Source organism: Anser anser, assembly GCF_964211835.1.
Source record: "Anser anser genome assembly, chromosome: 21".
NCBI lineage: Eukaryota > Metazoa > Chordata > Aves > Anseriformes > Anatidae > Anser > Anser anser.
In genome coordinates, this window is record NC_139742.1 from 7,725,193 (window position 1) to 7,741,679 (window position 16,487).

The 16,487-nt window shown below is 41.5% G+C and overlaps 1 protein-coding gene across 2 annotated transcripts in view; it reads left to right on the plus strand.

Moving 5' to 3' along the window:
* Positions 1–16,487, plus strand: part of NUP214 (nucleoporin 214) — a 45,187-nt gene that overhangs the window by 23,493 nt on the left and 5,207 nt on the right. The window contains exons 25-33 of one of the 2 annotated variants that reach the window (XM_083807159.1): positions 2,178–2,253; positions 2,933–3,041; positions 4,299–4,401; positions 6,418–6,491; positions 8,033–9,799; positions 11,277–11,347; positions 11,863–12,010; positions 13,747–13,896; positions 16,147–16,318. In XM_083807159.1, coding sequence (XP_083663285.1) covers positions 2,178–2,253; positions 2,933–3,041; positions 4,299–4,401; positions 6,418–6,491; positions 8,033–9,799; positions 11,277–11,347; positions 11,863–12,010; positions 13,747–13,896; positions 16,147–16,318 — 2,670 coding nt within the window. Of the gene's footprint in view, positions 1–2,177; positions 2,254–2,932; positions 3,042–4,298; positions 4,402–6,417; positions 6,492–8,032; positions 9,800–11,276; positions 11,348–11,859; positions 12,011–13,746; positions 13,897–16,146; positions 16,319–16,487 lie in introns of both variants that reach the window. The other variant, XM_083807158.1, reaches the window with a different exon arrangement.

The window sequence follows — 16,487 nt, forward strand, 5'->3', positions numbered from 1 at the left end:
TGTGATGCAGCCTTTCAAAAAATGGAACAGTCTTACACTGGTGGAACTCAACTGATGACCTTGAAAGTTAAGCCAGGGATTCTTCTGCATTTTAATTGGGAAACAGTTTGGGTTGTTTTTACTATTGTATTTTCTCCTAAAAGTGGTAAACTGGTGGAGGGTGTGTGTGTGAACATATGTTTTGAAAGTTAAATATTCCAACAGCTCTGCTTGACATATTTTCCTAAAAAGTGTCATGGCAGGAAAGAGTTCTCCGCCTGCTTTAAATGGGTTGTCTGTAAAATTGTTTTAAAGAGTCTCCTGTCTCCATCAAATCTACAATGAAAAAGGTAAAGAGTGCTGGCTGTGTGTAGACAAGGCCATGAGTGAGAGATACATATCTGAGACTGGAGTTCACTTGAACTGTAGATAAAGACCTGTCTTACTTCCAAAAAGCTTTAGACTCACAGTATCAACTGATCTCTCTAATGTGCAGAGCACCAGATAGTTAGATATCTTGAAGGCTTTTTACAGTCTTATTTTACAGCTGACCTCATAAAAATGTACTAACTAAAAAATCTACCCAAATGAACCTGTGCCTGCCAGTCAGATTGAGCACTAAAATAAAGAGCATTCACCTAGCAAAGTTAATTCATTAGTTTTTGCTACTTCAGACATACTGGCTGTCTTTCGCCACCACAGCACACGCTTCAGGTTGTTAAACAGTAATGATTTTTCAGTTGTTATCAGTTATGCAGTGGCTTGTGACTAGGTATGTTGGTGGTCCCAGTCCAATTATTCATATAAAGTCTTCAAACTGAAATCAAAACCAGCCTTTTTATTGTCAGAGAAGCTGTGGGTCAAGTGACCTTGAGACCTTTCTGGGAAAAAGGTGCCTCCCTATCATGAATTTCACAGACCTTCTGTGTTTCATTCTTTGTCTGGGGTTTGTATGAACTTGAAATTTAGAGCTGCATCTTCCCAAACCGGTCTCTTTCCAGTGATAATCTGAAACTTCTCAAATGTGTGCTCTTACACTTTTCCTCTGGGCAGAGGGCAAATCCAGGCCATGCAACACAAAGAGATCTCGTTGCTGGAAGGAAGGACTTAATAGGAATGCGAAGCTCTTTAAGACACAAAACTTGATCTGAGATAAATCATTGTTGCATGCAGGTGTCCTCTTCCTTTGGAATACAGTAGGAAATTTCTACGAGCTAGCCTGTAGCTGACCAAATAGTTGATGCAATCTGGGAGTTCTCATGCTTTATGAGAAACAAAACTTTTAATGCCCAGATTCACATACTGTCTGGGGTTTGTGATATTGGCCCTTTCTATAGGACAGAGATTGCTTATTGCATTAGGGAACACCTGGCCTGTGTCAAGACAGAAAGACTCTACTTGGGTAAGAGACCAAGAAAATGCAATCAAGTGTTGAATTCGTTATGCTTCTGGAGGCTTCTGGCACTATCCATTTAAGCTGGTGAGCCATAGACTTGAGGAGATGTTAAAACTAGATGGTTGTTCTCAAGTTATAGTGATTAACTGCATTTATGGCCCACAGCATGTAGGGTGCTTCACCTTAGAAGCAGCTGTTACGCTGCAGTAATTGTCTGTGGACTCTGCTGTACAGTTTATTTCATGGTCAAAATTCCAAACTTAAGTTGGAGAATATAGGTTAGTCTTATCACACTTCTTGTCATGACTTCATTAATTCTTATACTACACTTCAAAGACATGAAGTGCTATTTTTTTTTTCTTCTTCCCATACCTTTGGCACCTTGCTCAGCATTTCTGAGAGTTGCATGTACTTGCATACACTTGTCTGGGCTCTGCACTATAAAGGAAGCTTCTTACATTTGTTATCCACTAGGCATAAAATTGTAATCCCCTTACCTGCTGATTTTTCATCGGATGCTCATAAAATAGAAAGGCTTGACTCTCTTCAGAGATGAGAGTATGCGGAGAAGACTTGATCGCTTAAGTCTAGAGCTTTAAATGCATTTGCAGTCTTCCTTTGTTAAATGTGGCTGATTCATTTAAGAGGTTTATTCCCTAATCAGATTTGTTCATTTGGAGTTGTGTGTGGAATCTTTAATAACAATGGTGGTTTGAGACTTCTGGAAGCTGTGCTTTTTGAGAGGCAAGAAAATTACTTTTAGAATAATCATTCATTTAACATTTTAATTTTTCTTTTTAAGATCATCGGTTCCTCACTCTGCAGCCCAGGCAGTCCACCAGGTTTTGGCAACTGTTGCTACAAATCAAGCTAAACAGGTATCTTGGTATAGAGCTCTTTTCCTTTGGCTTACTGTACCCGGGCATGTTCGGTAAAGTTTGGGGTGTAATTGTTGGTGAACAGGTAATCTAACAATCTCTTTTCACAGCTTGCAATGCATTCTTGGCAAAGCATTTATTTATCTGTGACCTTGACAGGGTGGTGTCAGGTTTATCTTTGTTATGTCTTGCCTTTTCTTTCTTTGGAAGAATCTTGCAGCTTTCCAATGCCCATGGCCTTGCATCAGTAAGGGTTGCAAGTAACAACAATGGAAACTGTGTTAAATATACTCAAATTCCACCAAAAAGAATTGCCAGGTAATCAAGGGAGACAGTTTCCCTATCCTGTATATCTTATTGAAAACGTTTCTTAATGGTGGACAAGCTGCTAGGCTTTATTCCCACACATTGGAAAACCATGCCAACAGTCTCTGTCTCCTGGAAGCAGTGAGCAGTTGCACATGGAGACTTACCAGCCTCTGGAAGAGACTTGTTGAAAAAGTTGAGTATTGACCCTGTATTTAACTGTGAAGACATCTGGACCCAAGATGGGAGGTTCTGCCAAGTATTTGCTCTAGTTCATTCTCAAGTCTTTGTCTGACTCTCATCATATCAGACCAAGATCAGAAGGGCCTTTGTTAATGCTCAGATTGTGTTGACCTAGTATTTTTGTTTTTAGACACCTCTAGCAAGCTCACTGAAGGGACAAACTCTACCTTCCTCTGTGTCTGCACCTTGTCCTATGGCATCTACACCTGGTCCAACGTCATCTGGCAACAAAATCTCAGGTGAGTTGTCCATGGTGGAGATAGAATTAAGGCCTGAGTGTCTCTTGCCACCTGCCAGGGTGTGCAGTCCAGAGAAAGAAGACGGAAAAAAGATCTGCCTCCATTGAGAGGCTGCTATGCTAATGTTGAGGAGGAGAATTTGAAAAAAAGTACAGAATGGCAGGGAAGAGGTATTGTGTACAGCCCTGTGTTTTGTCTGAGTGCCTGCATCTAGAATTCAGTGATCCTAGAATTCAGATTCCTCTTTCAAAGTGGTCTCGGAATCTGTAACCTTTAACAGGTAATGGTGAAAGCGCCTCAAACCAAAGGCTACTGTTGTTTGACAGCAAATGAAAAGCATCTGTCTTTGCCATTTTATTTTTTAAACATGAAAAGTTCCTGCATTCTTTCAGGAAAGTGATTACATCCTGAAGTAACAGGAATAGTTTTCCTTTATGCTGTGTCTGACTTGAGTATTTCTATACTATAGGTTTCAGCACCGTAGGAATACCCGACTTAAGCTTGCATGTACTTGCCTGAAATGAGTTAAGTTGGGTGCTGGCTCTGCTGAGTACTAGGCTGTAGGACCAACTTTAGAACCAATTCAGATACTGTAGTCTTACACACTTTGTTTAGAAGCTTACAAGGAAAGGAATGATCATTTAGCACAAACAGAGGGAAGAGGAAACTCAGGGAAGAAAGGAATTGATTTTTAATGTGTATTAGATGATAAAGCTTGCATTGGACATGGTTTTATAAGCCTCTTGCATAAATGTCTGAAATTCATCTCTATTGCTTTTCTGACTTTAATCTGTGGATGTAGGTTGCCTTTTAGCCAGGGGTGAGAAGCAGCAAAAATAGCTAAGTCTCGTATTTGATTGTAGCAAACACTTCTTAAATTTTGGTTTATTGAAAACGTCAGCTTCTGAATTTGCTCCATTTTCTTTTTATTTGAAATGTGTTTTGATATGTTGATGAGAGATTTTACCAAGGATTTCTTGCTTTTATTATTTAATTTTTATTGTCAAGATAGTGAGACCTCGCTTTGCTTTAATCAGATATGTTATTGCCTTACATCTTCAAAATAATTCAGATATTCTGTGTTGTTGTAACACCATCAGGAATGTTTCTGTGCACAAATATGACTTAAAGTGGCAAAGCCCCTTTGTTTCTAATTGATAAAATTGCAGACTGTATGGAAACTATTCCTTCCTTTTTTATAGTTGGATGACATGCTGCTGTCATCTTTTTTGTAATGTTTCCTCTTGTGACTTACAGGACAAGGGACAGTAAAAACAGTTACAGCTGTGACTTCTACAGTGACATCAGTACCAGCAACAACTGCGCAGCTCAACAAGGCATTCTCGTTTTCTTCTGTGGGGTCCGTATGAAGTTTAATATTTCTTTGTAGTTGACGTTAAGTATGAGTGTGTCAGCTGTTCCAGCAAGTGTTACCTACAAGCTGCATAATATTGAAATTCTGTGAGAAGTTGACATGATGTTTTCTCACTTTGAACTTTTCAGTCTGTAGCTAATCAAGAAAATCAAGAGCAAATAAGGCTAAACTGTTTTATTTATAGTGGGCTGTTGAACAAATCATACACTGTGTATAGTGGTATTTCTCGGCTATCTGGTAGGTTGCCAGGTGATGATTTGAGATTAGAGCAACGTGACTGTGGTGAAAGCACTAGCTCTTGGTCGAATGCACTGGGTTCACTGCCTGTCTTTGATTGCAAGTCACCACATCTCATAGAGTCAGAGAACATACACTGTGCATCTTGTATCTTGGGGTTAAGGAAGAGGAAAAAGACCTCAGCTGGTTTAAAACTCCGTTCTCAATTTAGTGAACAAAGAGCAGTAGCAGGAAAAGCATCCCAAGCAAGTTGTGCAGGGATATGTGAGAATGAACTTTGGCTTTACAGTGACAAGAGAAGAGGTTGAACCTTGGAAGTTTCTCCTTACAGAGAAGAAAGGGAAGAAATTGGATATGTTCATATTAACACTCATCACCTCTGAAGATGGTTTCCAAAGAGAGTGATATTTTTTCTAACCTGGACATACCTATATAGGTTTCCAGTGTTTGCAAAAGCTTTGAGATACAGAAGTGCTGGAAATCCCAATTAGGACTTGAAATTTGTGCTAATGTTCAAACTTGCTGAATTGCTTTTTTTTATTTTGAAATAACAAAACAAATTCCATGTTGTGGCTTGAAAAGTAGTCTATTCATGAAGGTGACTAAAGAGTCACTGTGCCATCTCGTGATTTGTGTTACATAACAGTAATACAAAGCAAGGCACGTGTTATGAACATAAAGTTACTCCGAAACCTCTCTTACAGATTGTTTTGCAGGGATTGAAAAAAATATTTCTTTGATTGTATTGTATCTTTGGGGAAGAGGGGTGACTCCTTTGAAATAATTGTTTAGAATTCTGCATATTTAGCTATCTAATACTGAAGTTTCTCTTTATGAAGCAGGTAACACCAAACATTTCAGAACACACACATACTTTCAAATGATTTTTCGTTCAATCTTAATCATTTCTACATTGTTTGTCAAGTGGGTGTTATCTAAACACCTTGCAGTACTCTTCAAAAGGCTAAAATAGTCTTCTTGAAACACTGAAATTCAGATTCAAAAACCAAACAAACCCTGCCTTTGTCCTAGGCTGCAGTGCCTCAGTCTGTAAACCGTATACTAAATACAGTGCTGTTGTTTGTGGTGTCTTACACATTCTGACTATCAGGAGCTGGCCGTTGAGAATCAGAGGACAAAGCAGTGTGAAAGCTTAAAAAGCCTTGGGGAATGAAGGTCTCTGGAGGACTCCAGTGCTCATTGTGAAAAAACACAGTATTTTTGCAAGACATAGTATTTTAAGTGTTAAACAGTCATGGGAACTAAATTTGTTTTGCTACGAGTGATCTCCTTTTCAAAGGACAGTAGTGTCCAGTTATTCCCTTTCATACATGCACTCCCTTACCATTCAGGTTTTTAAATTTTAAGTAAGCTGTAGTCACTGCTATAGCTTCTGCTGTAGGTAGTCTTCCAGAAGTTAGAAGGGTTTAGTTCATTGTTTAGCTCCTGAGTTTAATGGGGAAGAAATATACAGCAGAAATGAAAGAATATGGGAGGATGAGAGACGATCATAAAACTTCTCAATTCTGACTGTCTTCAGCCCTCTAGAAGATTTGTCGGAGGGGAAGCAAATGGAAGCCAGTCTGCATGCATGCTTCTCTGTCTAGTTGGAAAAACTGTTCTTGCGCACATGTGCCCATGTGTCTGACTTAGTACAAACTTGTACAGGAAATCTGAGGCTCAGCATTGTGTTAATCATAAGGTTGGAAGTTTCAACACTTCAGTCTCAAAGTCATTCTTTCCCTTTCTCCTCTTTCCTGCTAGGTCTGGGTTTAATTTTGGCGTTGTCACATCAGCTTCTTCATCACCGACGCTGCCCAGCCTCGCTTCCTCACAAGGTTAGTTTGGAAGAATGTGCAGACAAAATCTCTTCTCTGCTAAGAGAATGCTTACTCTTCCTAATTCATTTGGTTCTTGTTTTATGTTGCACTTCTATTACTAAAATTGCAATATCTGCAATAACATTGTATACGTATGTTGAATTATGCCCTGTAATGGACAAGAATTTAGGCCACCTGCTTTTCAATTAAAAGTAAGCAAAATATTTGCTGCCAAGAGCATCCAGGAGGTACTAGTTTATGAAAATCTAGAAGTTTACTGCCTCTAGTTTCAGCCTTGAAAAAGAGATTGTATGCTCAAAAGTCTTCCTCCCACCCTCCCTCCCCTCCAATGCTGTCGGTTACTCTAATAAAAGATAACCTCTTGCAACAAATCTTGGCTTCCTTATATCCTTAGACGGTCGGCCACAGCAATGCTACTAATATTCCACTGACCTTAAGCAGAGGGAACTAATATGGCTTAAAACTTGAAGATTAAGTTAGCATAAAAGGTTAAGTAAATAACACAGATTAAAGGAGGATTGGGAGGGGCAGGAAACAGACCTGTAAAGCACAGCATTGGGTGAGGGCAGTTACCTTACTCTACTCTATCGCAGAAGTGCCTTTGCTTTTGTTAGTTGGTGATGGAAGAAGATCAGGAGGAATTTCAGTGCCCCAGAAGGAAACAAATGATGCTTTTTTCAGTGTTGGTAATAATATAGGGTAAAAGACAAGGGTAGTGCCAGTGCTAAGAACTTTTTGTTCATTGACTTGATCTCTATGCAGATTTCCTGTATCTTGTCCAGACTGATCCCTGGTTCAAACACCAATGCAATGTCTTCATCTCAGAATTTCAGTGGTGGTCAGAAATGAAATGACAATTCGTCAAGTAAAGCTGGTTTAGTCTCCCTTAAAACTTCAGCAGTTTCACGCTGTTGGACAGCAGTATATCTTAAAAGTGCTTTGGCAACTACATTTGTGAGTTTTTCTCTAGTATTTCAAGGCTGAAAACAGGCTGCATAGAAACAGTGTTCAGTGCTCTATAAATGGTTGAATTCATACAGAAAGATTTGATTCTGACAAAGATTTTTGAAGTACTGAAAGTACTTTTATGACCCAAATTCTGTTCTGAGACATTGGTTTTTGTATAGAATTCTGTGGTGAGTGTCAGGAATTGTTTTGCTGAACCACGTAAGAAAGGGTAGAAATGGTGTTATTGACGAATGGTCTGTAAGTAAATGATCTTTATGTTGTTATCTGGCTGTTGAAAAGGGAAGTTGTCTGTACTCAAGAAAAAAGGATGGTTAAGTGGAAGCTGGGGCATAGAAGTAACAGTGTTTGTCACTGTAACCCTGTCCATAAAGGCTTCAGAAAATGTCACTGTTGCAATACCGAATGCACATGGAAGTGACAGTTATCTGTTTGCCAGGAGGCATTACGGTTTTTAGGTAAGAGCATTGTCTTGCAATCTGTAAAGCACTAAACCTTGCTGCTATTGAAAAAAAGATGAATGAGCTTTGCATACCATAACTCAATTTGTACCTTCTGTCTTTCACTGACAGCCCCTGCTAAGGAGTCCAACCAGCCTGATTCGTTTTCACTTGCCGGGGGTTCCAAATTTGGAGCAGTCCCTGAAAGCTCCTTTGCTTTTGGGTCCCTCAAGCCAGCAAGTGCTTCAGGAGCCGTGGCAGCAAGTAGCTCTTCAGCAGATGGCACTCAGTCAAACAAACCTGCTGCAACAATGTCTTCTGCTCCCTCCGCAGCCTCTGGCAAGTTGGATCTCTCTCCACCTAAGCCAGGGGATCACTTGTTTCAGAGCAATCTGTCTGGGGAAACTCTTGGGAGCTTCTCAGGACTACGTGTTGGTCAGGCAGACGATAACGTTAAGACCACCACAAAAGCATCATCCATTGGTGTTGCAGGAACACAGTCAACTAAAGCATCAACAATACCTTCTGGGTTTACCTTCAGTGCCCCCCTGTCATTAGGAAAAGCTGGAGATGCCACTTCGTTGTCAGTCACGTCAGCTGGCACAGCAACCGCGTCCGTCAGCACTAGTGCTACAGGCAGCCTCTTCGGCAACATCCAGATAACCAACACAGGGTCTTCTGGGGTATTTAACCTTGGAGGCTCTAGTGGAAACAAACCCACCTTCTCATTTGGTCTTCAGCAAGCAAACAGTATGAGCACATCCACCTCTACCCCTTCCACTCTCTCTGCTTCAACGTCCCTCTCATTTGGAAATTTCTTGAGTTCGTCACAGACTGCTGCCCCTGCGGCAGCTCCTAGTAAGGGTGGAGGGGATGCCAAATCACTGCCAGCTTCAGAAAAAACATCTGAAAACGAAGCTGTAGCAGCTGGGTCTTCACCTCCAATGACACAGTTGCCACAGCCACAGGTACAGCTTTCGGAGTCCACCAAAGAACCCTCTTTACCCCAGGCAGCAGGTGGGGACACCGGCGCTGTGGATTCTAGTACTGCATCAGTAGCACCTCCGCCTGATGCTGTTGCTACTCCAGCTTCCACAAGTGATTTGAAGGCACTGGTGCCTTCTGCCGCCTCTGCATCCGTCCCACCAGATCAGAACATCCCGGCAACAACCGCTGCGACAAACATTGCCTCTCCTGCAGAACCAACGAGCACGTTGGCTGCTGCTGCTGATGTCGCCACGTGTGTTCAGAGTCCAACTGTTGGTGCGTCTGTGTTTGTCCCTACTTCTGCAGGCTCCTCAGTGTTCGCTCAGCCTCCAAATTCGAGCTCTTCTGGCTCTGCGTTTAGCCAGCCTACTGGTGATACAACTGCCGCTCCTTCCACGCCATCAGTTTTTGGACAGCTACCAGCAGGTACCACAGCATCATCTCCCTTCGGGCAGCTCACCACCAGTACATTGTCCACTGCCACCGCTACCACGCAGGCTGCCAGCACGGGGTTTGGTACTTCTGCTTTTGGCACCACCACTACCGGGGGCTTTGGTCAGCCGGCCTTTGGGCAAGCACCAACTTTCGGGCAACCGGCAAGCAGTTCTTCGAGTGGTTTTACCTTTAGCCAGTCTGGATTTGGGACAATGCCCGCTTTTGGCCAGCCGGCGGCTTCCACAGCAGCCTCGAGCAGTGGCAGTGTGTTTGGAGCACCGGCTAGCACCAACAGCGCGAGCTCCTTTTCCTTCGGACAGCCATCCCCCAGCACCGGGGGCGGGTTGTTTGGACAAACCAGCCCTCCGGTGTTTGGGCAGAGCAGCACCTTTGGGCAAGGGGGCTCTGTCTTTGGTAACACTGCCGCCGTTACTACTACTACGTCATCTGCTGGGTTCAGCTTCTGCCAAGCTTCAGGTAAGAGCAAACCGCAGGGAGATGCAGCATTCCAGCAGTGCTGTCTGACTGAAGTAAGAAAGCAGTATATCATTGGGAAAAGTAGGACTCTTTTTTTTTTTTTAATGCCTTTTTTCCCCTATGGCACTTGATGTATTTTTTTCAATTAGTAAGAATAGGAGCTGCAGTGCACGTGAGGAGGAAGCTAATGTTGGAGACCAAAGAAGCTTTTGCTCTGCTTTGATATTCATCAGGAGGCCACTGAACGTAGCCTTTTCAATCTTGCCTTCCTCTTATACTTCCAAGTCTATCTAGACTTAATTTTGAATTACATATTGTGTCGTTTATTGGCATAAGAATTGGGTTGGATTCAACATAGTGTAAAAGTTCTCAAACTAGTGTGTTGTAAATGGCTACACTGATGTACTGAGGCAGTCCTGAGGCCGTAATCAAGGGAGTGAATGCAGGTGCAGTGGGGGCTGGTTTCATGGGGCTGCAGAGTCCACGCAACAGTGCATGTATAGCCAGGTATATTATTATATCAGGATCTGGGACGGCAAAAATGCGTTAAGCCTTCAAAATGATGGGATAATGAGGAACTACAGTGTTAAATCTGCTTTTGCATTTGGGAGCACCTCAAATATAGCAGTAATGTAACCATCCGCTACCCGTCTGCACGGTTAAATAGAATACTTGCAGAGGTCAAACCTTCTTTGTCAGTCCTTTTGTTCTCCCCGTTGCTGCAATATATTGTTGTGTTTTTCCAAAGCTTTGTCTCTAAAATCTTTAGAGACCTTCAAGGGAAAAAGTGAAAAGTACATAGTAATAATAGGGAACATGTATTTTCAAGGAAGAAAAACTAATTAGGCTCATTTAATTAAAAATGATGGCACTGCAGGCAAACTGCTTGTTCATTTTAACTACAGTAACAGAGAATAGTTAAATAGGGGGAAGTGAACTCTGCTTGAGAAAGGTGTTCCTAATTATAGAAACTGCAAGTTTTATTACAAAATGCACATTTAAGTGAACTGGGAAATGGAATGGGGAGTTCTTTTTTTTAATCAAAACATTTCATTATCTATAAAAGAAATCTTTAGGTAACAAAGCTCAGATCCCCTCTACACAGGGGAAATCAAAATGCTACAGTGCTTGTTCATGACTTGCAACATTATTACAGCAATGTTAACAGAAATCCAATTCTTTTATGTTGGTAACAATAATCCCACAAGTGAAAAGGCCTTTTGTTTTCTGTTTGTTTTTAAATTGGAGAGAAAAGGACAATGACTTTCAAATAAACTTTCAATGGAATGCATTATTTGTTGGCATATACTTTAAATTTGGCCAACCTAGGTACATTTGGTAACACCGTTTGTTTCCATGTGTTTTGGCACGGGATACCCATGGTGTTTCCCTATTCTGGACTAGTGTCACCTTCCTGAACTGTCTTATATCCTCGTAATAGTTCTGTTAATTTATTCTCCTTTTCTTTTCTTGTCAGGTTTTGGTTCTAGCAACACAGGTTCTGTGTTTGGGCAAGCAGCTAATACTGGAGGCACTGTCTTTGGCCAGGCAAGTATTTATTGCGTTTGCAGAAACAAGGGACTGTTACACAGAGTGGACTTGTTCAGGGTACCCTACCTGCTTCTAATAAAAAATGATCAAATATGACATAGTCAGTAAAAATTGTCCCTGTCTGTATTGAAGATATTTGCTAATGTAGGAGGCACCAAAGCAGCACCTGCATAAATATTTTCCAAGGGGTACGGAGAGATGAGCACGTTACAGGGAAGTTAAGGAAGGGGTAGAGTATAAACCTTTATTCCCTGCTAAATGGGAAACGGAGTGTTCTTACTTGGACAGCATAGAGATTTCTTTAAAGGCACATTTTCTTATGTAGATGAGATCTGAGAGTAACTTAAGTCAGATTTTATTATTGCACTGTGTGTTTGAAGAGTCTGCGTGCTGGTTTTTCAGCCCCTGCGTACGCTCAGGGGAATAGGCCAAACAGGAAAATCACCCCTGAGGGCAAGTGCTGCTTTGACTTCTCTTACAATCCTCTTTCTGTCCTTCTTGTGTTCTAGCAGCCATCTTCTTCCAGTGGAGGCCTGTTTGGAGCTGGAAATGGTGGGAGAGGTTTCTTCAGTGGTTTGGGAGGAAAGCCAAGTCAGGATGCAGCCAATAAGAATCCTTTCAGTTCTTCCAGTGGAGGATTTGGATCTGCAGCTTCCCAGAGTAAGTGAAGAAAACAAGAATACAAAATGTGCCGTGATTCCCATCTGCTTTGCGATCCCATCTGTTTTTCTGCTGTTCTTTGTCTTTTACTAAACTCTGTGTTTACATGAAAGGCTTGTAGGGGTAGCAGAGGCATACAGTATGCATGATGTGTTCTTCTGTAGGTTTTCTTCTAGGTTCATGGAAAGCAAGTAGGGCAGCAATTGCAACAAACAAGCAAATGCAAGAAGTGTGAAGAATATTTATGTTCTTTAGGGAATCCTGTGGCCAAGTGCTTCTTTAAAATCAAATACCCTAAATTCCTGTAATTGAATTTCTGTTTCCAACTTTGTCGCAAGTTAGAAAGCTTTCTTTATTTCTCATCTGCCTTAACAGTGTAAAAATCATTGAATCCCATGCTCAAGTGAAGCCAAGTCAATGTATGTGATGGATGGGCAGTTTCTTCAGCTTTCTGTCCTTAAAATGTCTGTCTGTATGCAGCACATATAACATTTTATCAAAACTTGCTATAATACATAGAACGCTCTCATTAATTTTTCTTGTCCGGGAGATGTGATTTTTTTTTTTTTGAGTCACGTGTTCCTAGTAAAGAGAAATAAATACATTCAGCAATTGTTTTGGGGGTGTCTGCTTTGGTTAGAACGCAGAACTGTAGAGTTCCTTTTACCAGTTTTTATCCGGATTTGGTAGACTGGGTGGGTCTCTCACAGGCAAACTCTACGAGCATCAGGAAAGCTGGGCAGAGGAGAGAAATTGTATTAGTCCTCTTTGGGAGGAGGAGCTCAGCACTTGTCCTTTCTTTTGCTCCAATTGCCAGCTAAGAGACAACAGTCCATATGGGTGTTTTAGCTAAATCAATCTACACTTGAGATGCCAAACCGGGCACATGTTGCTTCTTGCCCAGCCAACCAAGCTAGCAAAAGGAGGCATGGAAAGTAGCTAAGAATACAGTAAGGTTACCATCAAGTTCCTTTGCATGTGGGACTGTAAAGGGCCTGTTAGAAATCCTTTCTTTGAAGCTATAAACGATTAACTGTTAAAGCGAGAATCAATCACTGCCAACTAGTGTAAAAATTATTTTTTTATAGCCAGGTTCAGGTTAAAAATACATTAGTCTTGAGTTTTCTGGATTAACAGGTCTTTGTAATAATCTAAAATTTGTGCTGAGATGCATACATGCTGTTGTCTGCTGTAGCAATTAGTTTGAAATGCTAGGAGACCCACTCGTGCCTTCCTTGTGCAGCTTTTGCAGATCTACTGTTGTTACATACCTTTGTGTGCCATAACAGCTATTCGTAATGACTTCTTAGCTGTGGCTTTTCTTTAACTGAGGCTGCCCAGTTTTCTTATTTCCTCACTTGCGAATTAGATTTGGCAGTAAGGGAAAGCAGAAGGCGTGGAGTCAAGCAGCTAGAAAGCATGAAGGAGGGGAAGCAGTGGCTAAAAAGTAAAAGTAGGGGAACAAAGAAAAGTTGTAGAATTAGCTGCACGTGGCTAAAAGTAGCACTTAAAGTCTTGGGAGAGCAAACCTCTTTATTTTATTACATCTTTAATGATCCACTGACCTCAACGATTAATCCCAATTCTCATTAACTTAATCTTCCTTTATTGTAGTATTGGTTTTTGTAATGAAATAAAACATGTGATTCACCAGAGAAAAATTTTGATTGTGTCTTGATGCTAAATGGTAAATTGGTGTGCGTTACGAGCTTCACAAATGTTTTTCATCTCCCCAGATTCTTCTAGCTTATTTGGAAACAGTGGAGCCAAGACCTTTGGATTTGGCAGCTCATCTTTTGGAGACCAGAAGCCTACAGGCACTTTCAGCTCTGGTGGAGGAAGCGTGGCATCTCAAGGCTTTGGGTTCTCTAGTCCAACCAAAGCAGGTATCTTGTCATCCCACCCTTTATGAAATGTAGGAAATCTCACAAACCTTCCTTTCTTTTTATTGTCATCTGCCCCCCCACTACACTCAGGGGTAGTGGTGATATGTTGTTCATTGGAACTGAATGGCAAAATGTTCATTTTTGTTGATTATCAGGCAAAAACGGAGAGACAGAGGTTCAGAGAGAGCAAAGCTCTCCTCTGTCCTCAGACCATTCTTACAGTGAACACTGGTGAGGGTAGGTGGTGTTCTGCTCTAGGGGTGTCTTTTGAAGCTTCATCCCTGGGGGAAGCAGGGGAAGGCTTGGTCATCTCTGAAATTCTCTTGAGACAATGGTGCTTAAGAACTCCCTTTGGAGAAGTAGTGCTTTGAGAGGAAGCACTCTGCTTTGACAGGAGCTGTGCTCTGTGTTAGTGAAGTGGCTGAGAGCATAATGATGATGCTATCAGATCCAGCAGCCATTTGTAAGGTTTCTCTTAAGTGTTGCATTCCACTTGATAGCGGGCTGAGTTTTTTGTCTCAGGCATACCTCCCATCTGCCTCTGTTGCCAGAGGAGGAGAAGGGCATTGCTGAAGGATGCTCTTAATTTTCTTTTACCCAATGACTGTAATCTTGCTTTTGATTATTTTAATTTCAAATTTTTTTTTGAGGTGGGATTTTTTTTTTGAGAGGTTTGGGCAGAAGAAGCATCCAGTTAAAAAGAGCCCATCAGATCCTTCCAACGTTTGGTTACATTTGCTAAATATTGGAAGAAATGGTGCATCTTCCCCTCTCAACTGCAGTGGAAGGATTTACTTGATTTGGATCCCCTTTTCTTCTGGATTCATTACTTGGATATTTCACTTTTCTTTCTTCACAAATTGTTAATATGTATTGCAAATGAAAGTGTATCCCAAGCAAAGCTTCAGCCCCTGTGATAAATACTCCAACTTCCTAGAGCTAGAGGTAACAAGATATCTGATCTATGTTTAAATAATTCAGGCCTAGCATTTATTTTTTTCCAGACCTTTTGTGTTTACAGCCAAACAGTATCCATTACCTTGTCTCATGGACTGGAATTTCACCCAGGGTATTAAAATGTGCGGTGCTATCCCAGTCCTCAGCCCTAGTCAAACAAAAGAGCAGGTGTCCTTCGCATTCCACAGTGTCAATTAGAAACAGGCCAATAATATCAGTAGATGAGCATAGAATAAAATCATCTGGGTAAAAGCTGGTTCAGAGCTGCAGAAGGTGGCTAAACCCTGAACAAAAATTGTCAAGGGCAGAGTTCAGTTCTTGATGTCCTGCATGAATCTTGCAGTTCCTGGCATTTAATCATTGCCTCTTAGTTTCCACCACTTAAGTCAGCATTAGATAATAACCTGTCTGCTGAATCTTCTTGTATCACTGGAGCACCTCAAAAACAAACTTAGTATTTACGCTCTGATCTTAAGAGATGAGGGGAGGCTTCTCCATTACACTGGAGAGTTCTTCCAGTTTAAGCACTTCTATGCGTCACTTTCTGTCCTCAGGCAACTTGTATGTCCTTGAAGGGCTTTAGATGAGACCTGAAGCCAGGGTAAAACACTGCCATCAAAACACGGTAGCAAACGTTCATGAAGCTGGCCTTTGCAGAAGCTTTTTAATCCTGCATTTTTATATGCAGTTGCTTTGCACAGTAACTTGTCTAAGTGGTGATGAGCAGAACTTCACTTTAAAAGTGACTACCTAAGTTAAGATTTTTTTTCTTGGTAAGTGCTAGTTTTGTGCTGAAGGATGGATGTCTTTTATAACAATAAAGACATCAGTCTATTATTACCTGCTATATGTATGTTTACTATAACTTGATTATTGTGCATGCTTGCTGTCTCACAGCTAAGTACTGGTGTTTTTATGTAAAGCAAGTAGAGATTCCTTTGCACTGTGCAAGCATGAATAATTCCACCCTCTAGTACAGCTCTGGAGAATGAGTTGATTTTATATTCAAGCGTTCAAGAGGCCCAGAATGTGGTGCTCTGTGGATAGTCTCTTAATTTGGTTGCAGTTCTTTACATGTATTGGGTACTTCTCTTATCCCAGACTTATGTAACAAATTATCCTGCAGTTTGGAAGCTCTGTGGCAGTTACTTTTAAAAATAATACCGTGCCATGTGACAAGATGAACAGCCCTGTTGTAGAGATTGTCTACTTGGAAATCTAATTTTTCTTCTTTCTTTCTGCACTGTTGTTTACTTGATATTCTTGTCCCCTTTTTGCCTCTGTTTTGCTCAGGTGGCTTCGGTGCTGCTCCAGTGTTTGGCAGCCCTCCCACTTTTGGGGGATCCCCTGGGTTTGGAGGGGTGCCAGCATTCGGTTCAGCCCCAACCTTTTCAAGCCCTCTGGGCTCGACGGGAGGCAAAGTGTTCGGCGAGGGTACAGCAGCAGCCAGCGCTGGAGGATTTGGGTAAGCCAACCAGGGTCCAGGGTTTGGGAAAGTAATATCCTTGCATGACAACTGCTCTTACGCTTAGTTACCTCTCCAGTAAGGTAAGGAATGTATTCTGTGATTGAATGCTAAGCTCTAAGTGTCCTTGTTCCGCCCCTTCACCCTGCCCCAGAAAAAAAAAATCAAA